The following is a 16,960-nucleotide window of genomic DNA, read 5'->3' as shown; positions in this document are numbered from 1 at the left end:
TGTATCTTCAATCATATGTATTTAATAGTGTCAAATTTACCTTATGTTTAATAGTAACAGCCTAATACTCCTACCAATTATTAACACACAAATTGTGATGCAAATGGAGACCGCTGAACCGGTGCCCGTCGCTTGGTTCGAGTTGGGTTAATCGAACCGACCTAAGCACTATCTATTAAATCGACCGGTCCGGAGTCATTTTAGTTGGACCGGAAACGGTTCAGCTTAAATCCACGGGTTGGTTCGTTGCCTGCTGCATTACACGAGCCCTAATGCCGCCGACTCCACCCGCCCTCCGCGTCATCCCAAAACCCTAACTCGGGCGCCAGAAGCCTATCTTTGTTCTTCCTGCCGCCCGTTCCTTTTCTGGGATCGGCTGCGGCGATGGCGAAGATGAAGGAGAGGAAGGTGAACGTGTCCGGAAAGCCGAAGCACTCGCTGGATGTCAATCGGAGCAATGGCGGCGCGGTGGACAAGGGCGCCCGGACCGCCGCGACGGTGCGGCGGCTCAAGATGTACAGCAGCCGGCCGAAAAGGGATCGAAAGGGGAAGATCTTGAAGCACGAGCTCCAGTCCAAGGAGCTGCCTTCCACCCGCATCGAGCCTGATCGTCGATGGTTTGGTGCGTTCCCTTGCCCAATTTCGGCTTTGTTCTTGCTCCTACTGGATCTTTTTGTGTTTTGAGTTAAATACAGCTATTTAATTTATATAAATCCATGAAATTAATGGGAAGGGTTTTGTTATCGAACGATTAATGTCGAAGTCGGTATCTGATTCTTTGGGAATTACTTTTCCTTTTGGGTATTGCCACCTGTATTTATTTGGTAATTGGGCATACTGATGATTATATATGGTGATTTTTGCCTGTAACCCAGGAAACACACGAGTCGTGAACCAGAAAGAACTCGAGTTCTTCCGCGAGGAGCTTCAGAACAGACTCTCGAATAACTACAATGTGATATTGAAGGAGAGGAAATTGCCCATGTCCCTTTTAAATGATCATCAGAAGGTATGAAACCATTACACAGATCATGCGGAGAACCTGTTAGAAATGAGATTTTTTGCCTCATAAGGAATGTAGTCATTGTATTTAGTTAGGGGAGCATACAGTTCTGGTGATGGCAGAATTCATTAAAGTATTTGATTTCAATCCGATTGGATGCTTTCTTCTACAGTGCTAAATCTATAACCTTTCTTGAGCCAGGTTCTCATCTACTAATATGCAGATCATTCATCTAATTTTCCTTACACTAGTTGTTCCAATCTTTTCTTTTGAATCTACTAATCCGCCAATGATCAATTAGCACAAATAAGTCTCATTTTGTCAAACAAATTTTCCTTTATTGTATTACTAGGAAGTTCCATAATGATCTGGCATGAATTTAAAAACAAATACTGAAATGAAGTTCCATGAAAGATTACAGTTTCTTATAACAGTATTAATAGGTTGTATCTAACAAATATGGGAACAAGGGCATCATTTGTTGGGATCGAGTTGGTCTTATGCATTGATGTTATACTTGTCATTTGCCATTTATCATCCTGCAGATATCTAAGTTGGAAACTGGAACAAAGTTTTGGCATCTTTTGATATTGGTCTAGGCAATATACATTTACTTTGGTGAAATTTCTTCTACTTTGCACTTGGAGAACTATCAGTGAAAGAAAATAATTGTCATATTTGATTTAGTTACAGATTTGATAATGTGGATATGTTTTTGGATCTCATTTGATAGATCCTTCTGAGTAGGAGGCATTTAACCATATTGTTCTCTGTAATGGGTTTAGGGCTTTGTACACCTTGAGTTTTGCTCTTTTTTTCTCTGTCCCAATTATTAACATTCTAGTGGACTATCCTATGTTTTTAGCTTGTTCATTATTGAGTAGTAAAGGGCTTTGCATTCCATGCTAAGAATGAAGCATGAACAAGCTTCTCTATTCTTTTTCATTTTATGTACTAATATTTTCAAACGTAAAATAGGGAGGTCTAAGCTTTTCCTTTATTTATCCAGCAAGCCAAGGCACATCTTCTTGACACGGAGTCTTTTGAGGATGCTTTTGGGCCAAAAAGGAAAAGAAAACGCCCAAAACTTTTGGCATTTGATTATGAATCGTTAGTTAAAAAAGCAGATAGTTCGCAAGGTATGGACTAATATGTGATTTTTTACTAAATCATGATTTTTTATGTAACTTTATTTTTGGTGAGCTCGATGTGTGGATCTAGTTTTACCAGATGAGTCCAGTCCTATAAGTTGGTTCAATTAATTTGTTCTGTTTTTTCACTAGTTATTTTTTTCCCTTTGTATTTGACCTTAAAGTTTTTTCCCCTACAGATGTCTTTGAGCAGAAATCTGCTAATTTTTTATCCAAGGAGGTAGATAAAGAGGATGGCTTAAGAGACTTGGTCAGACATACAATGTTCGAAAAGGGCCAAAGCAAGAGGATCTGGGGTGAACTATACAAAGTTGTGGACTCTTCAGATGTAGTAGTCCAGGTTAGCTTCTGTTAGTTTGTAACTTTATGTAATATTTGGTTACTAAAAAATTGAAAAATCATTTTAAATCTTTGTCTGCTCTGAGTCAAACGGAGATTTACCTAGATGAGAATGAATACTCATATTCATATATCCACCCCTGAAAGTCCATTATTTTTTTGTAATGTAGACTTTCCATGGAAGGAAACTTAAAAGAGACTATATTGTAATTTGATTATATTTAGTCCTCTGTGAACACCTGCAAATTCTTGTCTCTCACAGCAATATCCTCTATTGATATTCAAACAATAAATTGTAAATTTTGTTGACATTTTCTCTCTCCTTTGTCCTGCGTTTATTGTTATTATTTTGCCCGTTTTCTGTTCTCATTCAAGGAACTCTTAATTGTAGGTCTTAGATGCTAGGGATCCACAAGGTACAAGATGCTTCCATTTGGAGAAGCACCTGAAGGAGCACTGCAAACATAAGCACATGGTTCTTTTGCTGAACAAGGTTTGTGTCTTTAGGAAATCTCAGATTGGTCTGTTGCTTTTCAGCACTAACATCTTACTTACATTTGGGTGGTTTTCTTATTGGTACTTTATGTGTAAAGTGTGATCTGGTTCCTGCATGGGCAACAAAAGGATGGTTGCGGCTGCTGTCAAAGGAATTCCCCACCCTAGCATTCCATGCAAGCATCAACAAATCATTTGGCAAGGTCTTTATGATTTTTCATTTTTCTAATTATTTTTGGCTTTTGGCTATACCAAGACTGAGTTCTTTTTTTTCCCTGCAGGGTTCTCTTCTATCAGTTCTTAGACAGTTTGCACGTTTGAAGAGTGACAAGCAAGCAATATCTGTGGGATTTGTGGGGTATCCTAATGTGGGGAAGTCGTCTGTTATTAACACACTTCGCACAAAAAATGTAAACTCTCACGGCATTATGGATGTCAAAAAATGCTTGATGGTCGAATCTTAATTTATTGATTTTTATGTATGTGAAGTTGCACAAATTATGTTGATGGCTGCTTTAAGAAAATGCAACCCTTATCATAATGTATCTCAACAGCTGTTTAAAAATTGCAACAAGACATGGTGCATATTTGCTAATAAGCCAACTCAAAGTTGCTACACTAATCCATTTGAATTGCATCTTGTTGCAATTGATTTTTTTCATTTTCCATTTTTCCTGTTAATTATATGAAGCATTAAGACTTGAATGATCTTGTGAGAATTCCGTATGAATCTTCTTTTGTTTAAATAGATGCATATAGAGCTGCCACCTAATCATCATCTTATTCACTGACATGGAGAGAAGGCGATCTTATATTCTAGACAGCCACGAGTTTCTGTCAATTTTAACTGTGAGCAGTAGTGCACTTTAAGACATTATAGTACTGCCTCCGATGTTCAATCGCATTAGATGCTAAACCCTGTCTGCACTTGTGCACCCACCTGTATGATTTATCTACTTCAGCTCTATTTTTCTGTTTTTTTATTGAATTTAGAATTTTCATGTTTGTCACACATGGACTTAATTGTTATTAGTCACTTTAATGTATTCATATTTTTTAGTTATGCATTTTATGAGGTGTATGCTTTTAGCAAGCAACCTTTTGTGTGTCTGAATATTTTCTTCTCATGTACCATAAATTCTTTCCCATGGACAGCAACCAGAGGTTGTCCATTAATGACATGCACCATTTTTTTTCATTGTCTGCAGTTATTCAAAATATTAAGACAGTTTCATCTTATTTTGTAAGCAGTTAAGCATTTTTACCAGTTGACTGAACACCCTTCATTTCCACAGGTTTGTAAAGTGGCTCCCATTCCTGGAGAAACTAAGGTGTGGCAATACATTACTCTAACCAAGAGGATCTTTCTAATTGATTGTCCTGGAGTGGTCTATCAGAATAAGGACTCTGAAACAGATATTGTTCTCAAGGGAGTGGTATGTTTGTGCTACCTTGCCTTGATACTTAAAACATGAACATTTATTTGTTTTTTGCTTCAGTTGGCTGATATTCAGACGTGACTGGTTTCTTGAGGATCAGAATTTGCTTGTTGTTTTAACTTAATTACATGACATTGCAGTCATCAACTTCTTTTGAAGAATTGTTACCAACATAGGACATATAATAATTTGGTTTCACGATTATATGCACTAGAGATATAAGCCTTGGGCCCGTTGTCCTTCCCAGAAGTTCGTATTTCTAGAAATTCAATTTATATGATCTTAAATATTTGAATGCTTATTTAAACGAGATTTATTGCATTGTATGGTTTTGAAAGAAGATTGAAGCTTTAATTCTATGTTAAAAAAACTTGGTTCTCACAAGTTCATTGAAAGCTTTTGCAAGGGTCCATGATTAAATTAATTTAGCATTTCACAGTCACTAAAGGTGGGATCAAGCAATTAGCTTAAAACAGATGATCAATTAGATGCTTTTAGCATATATGAAAACATTTTTTAAGGATTAGAAAAAATATTCGATATATTTTCTATTTTTCTCTAACTTTAGAGCACAATATTGATTCTTTCACTGCTAACCTGTCATCAATTAGGTTCGATGGACTTTTGGGACATTGAATAATTGCTAGATGCCTTTTCCTCTTTTTAGTTTATCACACAAGAGTTAAGGTCTCATTTGCTGAATATTTATTGTGAAGCTCTTTTTGATGCAGTACATGAAATGGTAATATAGTGGCACACATTGGTCCTTGTGTCTCTGGACAATTGACACATGCAATTTTATTAATTATTTCAACTATTCTGTACACCCTGTCAGATAACTTCCTTTCAGTAATTATCTAAGAAATTGTTACTAGTGAACTGTCCTCACCAGATCCTGGTTCAATTGTGTGATGCGCCTATTTGTCAACTTTCACTGCTTACTTCCACATATCTGGTTCATCTACAGAATAAATCAGTTTTAAATATGGTTAATTAAGCAGTACATGACATGGTAATATAGTGGCACACACTGGTCCTTGTGTCTCTGGACAATTGACACGTGCAATTTTATTAATTATTTCAACTAATCTGTACACCCTGTCAGATAACTTCCTTTCAGCAATTATCTAAGAAATTGTTACTAGTGAACTGTCCTCCAATTGTGTGATGCGTCGATTTGTCAACTTTCACTGCTTACTTCCACATATCTGGTTCATCTACAGAATAAATCAGTTTTAAATATGGTTAATTAAAGACCAGAAACATAAGTGGTTTCATGACTGAAGTCAATGCAAGAAACATAAGTGGTTTCATAACTAATTAACTATTAGTTGCTTTACAACTAATAGTTCTTTCAGACTGTTTTCTGTGTTTATTCTGTTTCAGATATTGTGGCCTCTAGCATGCATATCAGTTTACAAATTTCTGCCCTTCACTGTTCATTATCTAAGCAATAATTTGATTTTCTGGTAAAGCATACAATTTCTTACTAAGTGTGAGCTCTGCCTCCTAACATGTCACTTTATGTTGGATTCATGATCAGGTACGTGTCACAAACTTGGAAGATGCTTCTGAACACATAGGAGAAGTCCTGAAGCGTGTAAAGAAGGAACATCTGCAGAGAGCATATAAAATTGAAGACTGGTATATATAATTCTTGCTTTTATCTGACTTTCACTATTTACTTATATGTAGAACATTTATCAACTGTAACAACATATTAACTACAGGAGACACTTCCATTTTTTCGTGAAAAAAAGCTTCAGAGAAAATTCAGTAACCGTATTAGAGGTTTCTTTTTCTTATTCTAACAATATCATTGACTAATGATCCTCATATGCAGTCTTGCATGTATATGACTATGGAATGATCTTGTGCATAAAAACAGTCTAGTAAAACGAGAAAGGCATGTCATGTTTTATTTGCATGAGAGGAGAACCATTTTCAGATCTTGAGATTTGATCCGAAGTTTGGTTGGTAAAAAACAGAGGTTCATGTGTTATTTTAAATATTTGAATTAGGCATTAAATCTTCTAAAATATTAAACATAAATGTATCAGATCTCTATGGCTTCTTTTTCATTAACCAATCAGTATCTTGAGTGAATCATTCAATTGTCTTATTTGTTCTTATATTGTTCTTGCCATTTTCTTTGACTCTTATTCCAGGGCTGATGAAAATGACTTTCTTGTCCAGCTGTGCAAGTCAACAGGAAAGCTTTTAAAGGTATGTTTTGGTTTTCAGTTTTTTTAAAGCTTTACAGACAGCCATCATGTAGTGATTAGTTGGCATGTCAGCTACTAGGCAGCCTTAGATTTTATGGTGGCATGTCTGTGCCATGTCACTCCCTTCTCTAATTGGTGTAACTTCCATTGCCCAAATTATGTATTTGTATGATAGCCTTTGCATTTATACTGAACATTTGCATGGTTCTCGTATTCACATTATATGATTTATCATTTCTATATTAGCATATTATTTATCATGGTTGAGAATCGAAGTGATTTTTCCAGTGAGCATAATCATCAAGATGTGTTAGCAACTGTTTTCAATAAAAAAAGAAATGATGCTCAATTAGATCTAATAAAGATCAGACTTCGAACATCATAGTCTGTGATATGGAGGAATTTTCCTTGCAACGTCTGAATCAGAAGCATTAGCAACTAATATTTCATTTTCCTCAAGTTCTCATGAAGTGTCTGATTTGAAAAAGGTCTCCTAATGTTAATGGATAACAAGAAATTCAATTGGAATACAACCCAAAATGTCCCTGTTAACAAAATGAAAACTGTTAGTAGCTAAAATGTGGTTCAAATAGTGGTTATAATCCCATGTGGAATCCACGAGGCCATAAACCTCAAGTTCGAAGTGGTATTTGGTCAGATTATGGTGGCATTCATATTTAAATGTGTATCTGAATCTTCCACTTAAATCCACTGCTGGGATAAATTGTCACATTATGGGCTGCAGTTGCCGAGATTGTTGGAAGTGATCAGCATTTGTTTTTGAGTCAAAATCTTTGAAGCAGATGCTCAGGTTGTCCCAATAGTTGCAACTGTTGGATAAATTCGGGTTTGCATGAAAATAAAGCACAATGGTTTTGCTCTCTTGAATCATGCAGTGGCCCTTGCATATGAATATGCTGCATTTTTGTAGGGAAAGAACTTTATTGTTGTGCAGTGACATTTCATCCTTTGCCTTTTGCACTTCCAGTAATAGGGTAGTAACCGTAGTTGATGTGATTGAATGCCTATAATTGTTGTTGCATGCCTTCAGGGGGGAGAACCTGATCTAATGACTGCAGCAAAGATGATCCTCCATGACTGGCAGAGAGGCAAAATACCATTTTTTGTGCCACCACCGCAGCAAGAAGGTAATTCATCAGAGAACTCAGATGCACCGGAGACGACCACTGGATCAGATGCACCAGAGGGAAGCGCAGATCCAACAATAAGTGCAGACAGGACCACAGCTGCTATGAAAGCTATAGCAGGTATTATTTCATCCCAGCAGCAGATGCTTGTTCCATCTCGTAAGGGCTTATTTGGCGACGAGTTAGAGAATGAGAAGTTGGAGGAGACGTTGGAAGATGATTCTGACCAAAAGTGTTGACCTCCATCCCTGCAACACATCTTGCATTTTGGAGACGGCGGAAGTGACGTCTCTGGTGTTTCGGGATGATTGCGCTCCCTTTGTAACGAATATTACCGTTCAGAGACTGAAAGATCATTTTTCTATGTTGTGGACATTTGTCTTTCTTGTAATGACTTTATTGGTTTCGATAATTACACAATTTTGCATCAATTATTGTCCACGTTGTATATTCGATCATTCTTGTACTATATATATATATATATATGAGGATATTAAGAACATTAAATTTTTGTCTAGTCTATAATCATTTAACATATCTCTTGATAATTTTATAAAATCCAAGATCAACTCAAAATTCATTGATAACTACATGTAACAAATTTATACAATCATAAAATTAATTATCATCACAAGTTTATATCAACATAAAACTTCAATTTTAAACTCCTAAGATCCTTTAATCTTTATAAGATATATTAATTCAGATTTGTTTGAAAATACATTATATGAAAATACATTATAAGTATAGTATATTTTTATAATAACATTATGTGAGGCTAAAATCTTTCTATCATTCTTAATCCTAACATTATAATGAATGATAAGTGACGAAGAGATGATAGATCAGCTACAATATTAGCTTTACATATTCCATTTATATAACAATAGAGTAATCTATAATGCTCATCAACTTTTATGATTAATATAAAATTTAAATGTCCACACATATAAATAATATCTCTAAATCTTTAGAAATGCTAACTCCGGATAATTCTATTCATTAACTTTTTAATTACCTAGAAGCATGACTAATCACTTTTTAATCTTACATCAAGACACAAGGTCCTTTCTTGAAGCATCTATATAAATTACAAATCCATCATTGTCATTTGGAATAGTGAAGATTAGTGCACTAATCAATCTTCAAAACTTCACTCATGATCTTTACTCATTTAAATTTTATAACTTCTTATTGACCTTAGTCCTTTTCAAAATCTTTTTATCTTTTTACATTCATCATCAATAATATGAGTTGTAAATATAGAAAGTTCAATGAATTTAGCTTCATATTGTGCTAGTATCAAATTTCCTTCGATAAAATTTAAAAACTTTATTTCTTTATGATCGTTGATATAATCTGAAAAGTATTTATCATTAAACTTTTTTAAAAATAACGTCCAAGTGATATGCTCCATCTGACTTCGTAAAGTCTCTGAACTGACCTCTATCAGTGCTCAGTACCTCCTTAAAATATAAATGTGACAAAAAAAACTTTTTGATCATCAAAATAATTTAATATATTAAATATTTTTTCTATTTACATCCTCCATTCTACCACAATTAGATTAGGTTCACTATTGAAATAGGAAAGACTAAGCTTCTTAAATTATATACACAAATATATATATATATATATATATATATATATATATATATATATATATATATATATATATATATATATATATATATATATATATATATATAGCACCTTTCTTGCCAATTCTTTTTATGAAAATTTTTATTAGTTATTTTCACTAGTTTTAAATCGTTATAATGCTTTCCTTTGACTCATTTACAATATTTTTTTAAAAAATTATAATAGTTTTATTAAAAATTAAAAATATTTATTAATAAAAAATATTATAAATGACATGTTGTGATTCTTTTGGTTGTTATTTCTCATAGAATCATTACAATTTCATATTTTTAGGTTTATAATTAGTTTAGTTATAATTTAAAGTTAATTTAATCTTTTATAGTATTTTAAAGTAGATTTTAAAATATTTTTATTATTGTGACCAAAACATTATAATAAGTCAATCTTGATTCTTATTAAGGCGTTGTTTGTTCATGAATTATTATAAATACTTATTTAATCCTACTATGATATATCAAATTATTTCTAATATTTTAATTTTATTTGACTCGACGCTTTTCAGTAACATTAACAGTGTTTTAATTAAGGTATTACAAATAATTAAAAACACTATTAGTGACATCATATTTGCATCTTTGTTTGTTACTTTGGTTGCCCCTACTCATAAATCATTATAATACCAAATTTAATTTATTTAATTAATATTATAAATTTATTTATATTAGTTACAAATATTTTTAAATAGATTTCAGTGTTTTTATTATAATGATCAAAACTGTAACAGATCAAAATATTTACAACAAAGGAAAAAAGTAAGTTAACTTTTTTAGTAAATTAACTTTTTTAGTAAGACCAAAAGAACACCATCCACTCGAATAAAGGACAAGAAGAAATCACAAAGTATTACCTGGAACAGTACTCCATCAGGCATGCGACGTCTAGGAAGACTAGACGTCTACTTTCTATAACTTGCCTAAAGAATTACCTGGAACAGCACTCCATCAGGCATGCGATGCTCTGTAGCCTGTTTGTGCTTGGTCACTCTTTCTCACAAGCATCTTACAGCAGCTTTCTGAATCAAACCAAAATTTTCACTTCAACGGAGACTAATCTGTGCTTCCTAGCAGCTCAGTAACATCTGAAGGTGGAGTGGTAGACAACATCTGGTTTGAATATATCTATAATTAGATGCTTTTCGTGATCAGTACTGGTGTAATGGAATTTGATAACTTGTAATATTACAAGTTATATCACGGAATTCAAATAACATTCCAGTGGGGGTGATTCTGCATGAGAACCTGTCTCTGATCTGAAGGATTCTTCAGTACCGAGCAAGAATCACAGCAAGAATATACTGACATCTTTTCTATAAAAGAATATGAATGAAGCAAACTCACTAAACTGATGCATTTGCTGTTCCTGATTAACAAATAAAATAGCACAGGAGGGTTGGCAACAACAACAAAATGGACCTCCCCAGCTGCAATCTTCGGCCAGAAGAAATGTTATGAGCATCAACAGTATAAATTGCTCCACTCTTGTCATCCCGAATCTTGATGCTCGAGGAGCCTAAAATTAAGACAATGTCATCAGTAGCGTACAATTATGATGTCATCTCAGTTTAAGGTTGGAAACAATTCAGCATATATTCCAGAGGGTCGAAATTAAATGGAAATTAATTTCTAAATGGAGAGCAAAGGGACAAAATTGCATAGTAATATAGTGGCATTTCATTCACCTGACATTAAGTTTGAGAATAAAAGGACATAATGACATTATGTTCCACATAACGACAAAATCCTTTTTTTTTCCAACTTACTATCAACTAAACATTGTCAAGAAATTCCAACAAGAAGTTTATTTTTTCTTCTGTGGTAGCTATGTGGATCCTTTCTCACCATAAAGGACCAATGAACTCTAAAGGGTTATCATATTCTTGCTTGTGGTCTCCACCAATTCTTCTTTGATCAATCTTGCTTTACAGATGCATTAGTTAATATCCAACATTTTTTCTGTTAATATTACATTTTTCATCATAGCATTGTCATCTCTAAAAAACCAAATTTCTGGATACATTGCCCAATTGTCCAACATGCTAACCCATAAACCATAATTGGGCATAGAAATTTTTTTTCCCTCTATTGATCCAAGAACATGCAACTATCACACACCATCTTCATTTCAACAATTGATAAATTCTACGAACATTACTATTTGGTTCTCCAATAAATAGAATGTTCCTAAATTTCTTATCGATACATTTCAACTATGGTTTCTCTCTATTAGAAATAATAAATTTATATTCAATTTTATTCCCTCATACTCTTAATCCATCTAATCTATCATCATTCTGGATGGTACCAACTTGCTTTTGTACTAACCAGTATCGAATATTTAATGTGGTCCAGTCCAGATGGTTTGGATGTTCTAAATTTAGACCCAGGTATCCAATCTACTTGGCCAAATCTGTCCTACTTTGGGTGTGTTAACAAAAAACGAACCTGATCAAACTGGGACTCTTGATTGCTATTTTGATAAATTGAAAACATGTAACAGGATCTGGAACAATTTGAATTGTTAATTGACAACTAGAGAAGACCTTTAGGGATGTGCCCAAAAGGGTGCAATCCAGCAGTTGACATTGAAGAGCAATAACAAGGAATCTCAAGATCCTGATATATCAATAAGAGTCCTCATCCTGTAAGGTGTCTTTAATACTGTTAAACATAGAAAAACATGATTAAGAGTCAAAATCCCTGCCTTTGAAACACATTTTAACCTGCCTTTGCATTGCCAAGATCAAATGGTTCATGTGGTTGGCCATACAAGTTCACTCCATGGAAGTTCCCCCGAACAAAGGTTCAAGCCAACACATTTCCTGCTAATTACACCTAGCTCTTGTCAAAACCTTAAGCCACAGTCTCATGCATTGTGCATTGTCAAGATAAAATGATATATTGGCCATAAAAAATAGAGCTCACTCTGTGGAAATTCTCCTAAAGAAAAGGAATCAAGCACACCTACTAATTATACCTTGCTCTTGTCAGAACAAGAGGCCACATTCTTATGCACACCTGCCTGTCATCTCCATTTAGAAGCCCTTTTGGTGATCCCAAGTTATGTTACATCCAACCCTTCTAACATATGGAATATGGGATACCTAAAGGATCATTTGCTTCCCCTCAAAATGAAGAAGCTTTAGAAATGGCCTTCTTCCACTTCGTTGATCATCTTGGAGAAAAGCAGTAGATCCTCCAAAAACCCACCTACTCAAGCATATATTGACATGGTTCCTTCTCTTTAAACTCTTTTCAAGCAGGTTTTGTGAATATCCAAGTAGAGACTGATTCAAAGCTACTGGTGGATATATCCTTCAAACAACACATCAGTGCCCGGATGTGGTGTAAAATAGGCAAAAGTTCTCTCAGTGCTTTGGACCAATGAGAGTAAAGAAGTTAGTCCAAGAATATATGATTAGGTTAACAACTTGGAATATAGGTACACTTTCAAGAAAGGGATTAGAATTGATAAACACTAAGATTAGAAGAAGAATAAATATTATTTTCTTACAAGAGACTAAAGTAGAAAAAAAAATCTGAAGAGATTGATAATACCATACTTAAAATTTGATATACTGAAAAAAATTAAACACAAAAATGATGTAAGAATTATTAACAACGAACTTAAGAATAATAGTGTAGATGTAAAAATATCTAGAGATAGAATTATAATTCTAAAATTGGTCAGGACAAAATATTTTGAATATCACTAGTACTTATGCCCCTCAAGTTGGATCAAACTAAAAAAAGAAAAAGCTTAGATGAAATCATTCAAGGAATATCTATAACCGAAAAACTTATAATTGGAGGATATTTGAATGATCATGTTGGTAAAACATATGGTAAATATAAAGGGGTGCATGGGGGCTTCGATCATGGACAGAGAAATACAAATTTAGGTATGATTTTGAATTTTACAACTTTATATAATCTTATAATTAGAAGTGCTCACTTTAAGAAAGGACATGAACATTTGGTTACCTAATAAGAGTGATCACAACTTAGTTAGAAAGACTATTTTCTCACTAGAAAGATAAATAAAGTTATACCTAATGAAAGTTTGATGAATCAACATATGTTTATAGTATTAGATATTTATTATAGAAAGCATAAGGAAAAGACAACAAAAACTTTTTTTCTAGGACTAGATGGTAGAATTTTAAAGATAATAAGGTAAGGATTTTTAAAAATAGGATGCAAATGATGGCTACTTGGAACTTGGATGAGGAAAATAATCAAAATATTAATATTTTTTGGACTATGATGACTAATAAGATTAGAAGCTTGACAAAGGAGATCCTTGATGAAACTAAAGATAGAGGTGTAGCCTTAAGAGAGTTGATGGTGGTGCGAGGAAGTTCAAAAAGTCATTTCTACTAAAAATCATGTTTTAAAGATTAATAAAATTATAAAAATAATAAGAAATTTAAACGATATAAAGAGTCTAAAAGAGGCTAAAAAAGTGATTAGTATGGCAAGATATAAAGCTTCTGATCATTTTTATATCAAATTAGGTGATAAAGATGGTGAAAACGATATATATCAAATTGCTAAAATTAGGAAAAGAAAGTGTAAAGATTTAGATAATATTAGATGAATTAAAGAAGAGGATTAAAGAATACTTGTTAATGATAATGAAATTAAGGAAAGATGAAAAATTATTTTTATATATTATTTAATGGGCATTCCACATAGGACTTAATTTTAAAGATAAATAATAGTGACAGATTTAACAGTCATAGATTTGTTCATAAAATTAAAGCTAGTAAAGTAAAAGATGCCTTAAAAAAATGAAAATAGCTAAGAGTGTGAGTCTTGATGGTATTCTTACCAAGGTCTAGAAAAGTTTAGGAGACAAAGGAATAACTTGGTTAACTAGCTTATTTAACAAAATTATGAGATTTAGAAATATATCAGAAGAACGGAGAAAGAGTATTTTAGTGTCAATTTACACAAATAAAGGACATTCAAAACTATTCTAATTATAGAAAAATTAAAATCATGTCATAGAATAAACCTTTAAAAAATAATTTATCGAAAGTAGGATAAGGCTTGTAACAAGTCTCTTTGAAAATCAATTTAGTTTTATGCCTAAAAGATCAACCATAAAAGCTATTTATTTATTAAACAACTAATGGAAAGGTATAGAGAGAAAAAATTTACATATTGTTTTTATTAACTTAAAGAAAGCCTATGATAGAATTCCTAAATATTTATTATTATAGGTTATAGAAAAGAAAAGTATATCCACTAATTATATTGATGTTATTAAAGATGTGTATGATAATGTAACTACTAGCATTAGAACTATAGGGAGTGCATCTAATGAGTTCCTATTAATATAGGATTACATCGAGAATTTGCTTTTAGTCTTTACCTTTTCATATTAATAATGAATGAACTTACTAGTCATTTAAAGATAATCCTTCTTGATGTATATTATTTGTTGATGATATTGTCTTGGTTGATGAGAGTTTAAGTGAAATTAATTATAAACCTGAGTTATAGAGACAAACCATAGAAACTAAAGGTTTTATATTAAATACGAGCAAAAATAAATAAATATATATATATATATATATATATATAATATAATTTTAGTAATGCTAGAAATAGGAAGGAGAATATAATTAAATTGGGTAGACACGATGTTCCCTTGAGTAAAAACTTCAGATATATTGGATCAATTATATAGAAAGATTGAGAGATTGATAAAGATATTATTCATTAAGTAAAATTAGAATAGTTAAAATGGCGAGGGATACTAGGAATCTTGTGTAATCATCGGATACCTTTGAGATTAAAAGAAAATTTTGATAAGACAGTTGCGAGACCAACAATGTTTTATGGCTCAGGGTGTTGGGCAGTTAACAAATAACATATACAAAAAATTCATATTGCTAAGATGAGAATGTTAAGATGAATGTATGAAGTTACTAAGAAAAATAGAAAAAATATATATTTATATTTGTGAATAACTAAGTATTGTTTCAATAAAAGATAAGATAAGAGAAAATCATTTAAAATGGTATAGGTATGTGTTTAGGAGACTTATAGATGTAGTAGCTAGAAAAAGCAAAATAAATATTTAAATAAATATTTATAAATAAATAAATAAATATTCTAAACGTAACTAAATATATGGTTGCTTACAGATCTTAAGACGAGAAAGAATTATTTACGATGGTATAGATATGTGCTTAGGAGACCTATAGATGTGGTAGTTAGAAGAAGCAAAATGAATAACGTTAGTGATAAGAGGAAAGGTGGAGGAAGACCTGAAAGACCAAACTATAAATAAATATTTAAATATTCTAAACTTAACTAAATATATGATTGTTTACAGATCTCAATGGTGGTAAAAGCTCCATGCAACTGATTCTAAATAGTTGGTACTTACGGCTTGTTGTTGTCGTATGCTTTCTAGAAGGAGCCTGTTTATTTAGCCTCAATTAATAAGGCAAGTAAACAATCTATAAGGACCAAAAGGGCATCCGGCAACAATCATTTCAAAATAAAAAGAAAGCGGTTGTCTACCAAAGAGTTCTCTGTCCTTAGATAGCAAACACTTGGTGCCAAAAACATTTCAAAATCTACTCAAAAGCCCTAAAGACATGACACCTTTTTAATGGAGTTGACATAGTTCAAGTGAAATGGAACAAAGACATTGAAAATTGATGACAATAACTAATTTTCAGTGTAATGAACAGTTAAGCTTCCTTCTGTCACTCCAAATGATATAAACAGAAGTAAAATCAATTGTCTATCAAGATTTTCAGCCTACCAGAGCTTAAACCTGGTGACAGATTGATGCAATATGGGATGACCAGCAACTTTTTGTTATTTTAGAAAGTTTAACAAGCCACAATTGGTTTCTAGATGGTTCAGAACAGGTTTAATATTGGCCAGAACAAGCATAGACTCCAAATGATGTTTGCAATGCACTAACACCATGCAGTTAAAGGTTTAGACTTTAGAGTGTCTATGACATAACAGCCTGAGATGTCAACAGTAATATAATCATAATGGACCAACACGATTTTCACAGGAGTGTAGTAAGCAGAAAGGCAAACGAATGCATCAAAACATCCAGCAGAGATTGACAAGAGTGTAAGAACTGGGTTTGGAAATTATGAGCGGTGATAAATATACAAGACTGTAAAAGAGAATGCAAGTTAGGTACATTCCTACACAGACATGGGCCACGGCAAGTTTTACTCTTTTTTCTTTCTTTCTTTTTTCTTTTGGCATATGGTGCATGTATTTTTTGATCCCATCAATTGTTTGGGGGAGAGAGAGGGGAAGGGTGGAAAATGGGGTTAGCATTAAACATCAGACTAGGCCTCAAGTTCTTTCCTTTTTTGTCCTTTGTGAGCAGACCTAGTTCACCCTACTAGATCAAGCTGACTAACCAAATAATACCCAGACATTATAAAATTCCTCTAATTTTATATTAAGGTTAACATCAAAACCACTTGATCTCAAATGCTATCCTGGTC

The 16,960-nt window shown here is 33.0% G+C and overlaps 2 protein-coding genes across 5 annotated transcripts in view; one reads left to right on the top strand and one right to left on the bottom strand.

The window, feature by feature from the left end:
• The first annotated feature begins 254 nt into the window (after nt 1-254).
• LOC103989275 (nuclear/nucleolar GTPase 2) lies at nt 255-8,231 on the top strand. Its single transcript, XM_009408076.3, has 11 exons — nt 255-622; nt 876-1,009; nt 2,013-2,142; nt 2,334-2,494; nt 2,885-2,986; nt 3,087-3,191; nt 3,270-3,398; nt 4,284-4,424; nt 5,971-6,071; nt 6,596-6,653; nt 7,704-8,231. Exons 1-11 carry the CDS (start codon nt 385-387, stop codon nt 8,037-8,039), a joined length of 1,635 nt encoding a protein of 544 aa, XP_009406351.2. The 5' UTR covers nt 255-384; the 3' UTR covers nt 8,040-8,231.
• A 2,379-nt stretch (nt 8,232-10,610) lies between these two features.
• LOC135585607 (aspartic proteinase 36-like) overlaps nt 10,611-16,960 on the bottom strand; it is a 34,380-nt gene continuing 28,030 nt past the window's right edge. For 2 of the 4 annotated variants that reach the window (XM_065114143.1, XM_065114144.1), the window contains exon 10: nt 10,611-10,971. In XM_065114143.1, the coding sequence (XP_064970215.1) occupies nt 10,826-10,971 (146 nt within the window). In that variant the 3' untranslated portion in view covers nt 10,611-10,825. Of the gene's footprint in view, nt 10,972-12,001; nt 12,120-12,261; nt 12,281-16,960 lie in introns of those variants that run through there. The other 2 variants (XR_010488047.1, XM_065114145.1) reach the window with 2 other exon arrangements.

The sequence above is a fragment of the Musa acuminata genome, chromosome BXJ2-6, assembly GCF_036884655.1.
Source record: "Musa acuminata AAA Group cultivar baxijiao chromosome BXJ2-6, Cavendish_Baxijiao_AAA, whole genome shotgun sequence".
In the NCBI taxonomy this organism is placed as follows: domain Eukaryota; kingdom Viridiplantae; phylum Streptophyta; class Magnoliopsida; order Zingiberales; family Musaceae; genus Musa; species Musa acuminata.
Note: the sequence above shows the minus strand (reverse complement) of the source record. Positions and strands in the feature narration are given on the sequence as shown.

Bases quoted from the DNA above. Each gene is read 5' to 3' on its own strand.
- LOC103989275 (XM_009408076.3), top strand. From the start codon at position 385: ATGGCGAAGATGAAGGAGAGGAAGGTGAACGTGTCCGGAAAGCCGAAG. The intron at 2,987-3,086 runs GTTTGTGTCTTT...TTATGTGTAAAG, and splicing joins TGGTTCTTTTGCTGAACAAG to TGTGATCTGGTTCCTGCATG. The intron at 6,072-6,595 runs GTATATATAATT...CTCTTATTCCAG, and splicing joins GCATATAAAATTGAAGACTG to GGCTGATGAAAATGACTTTC.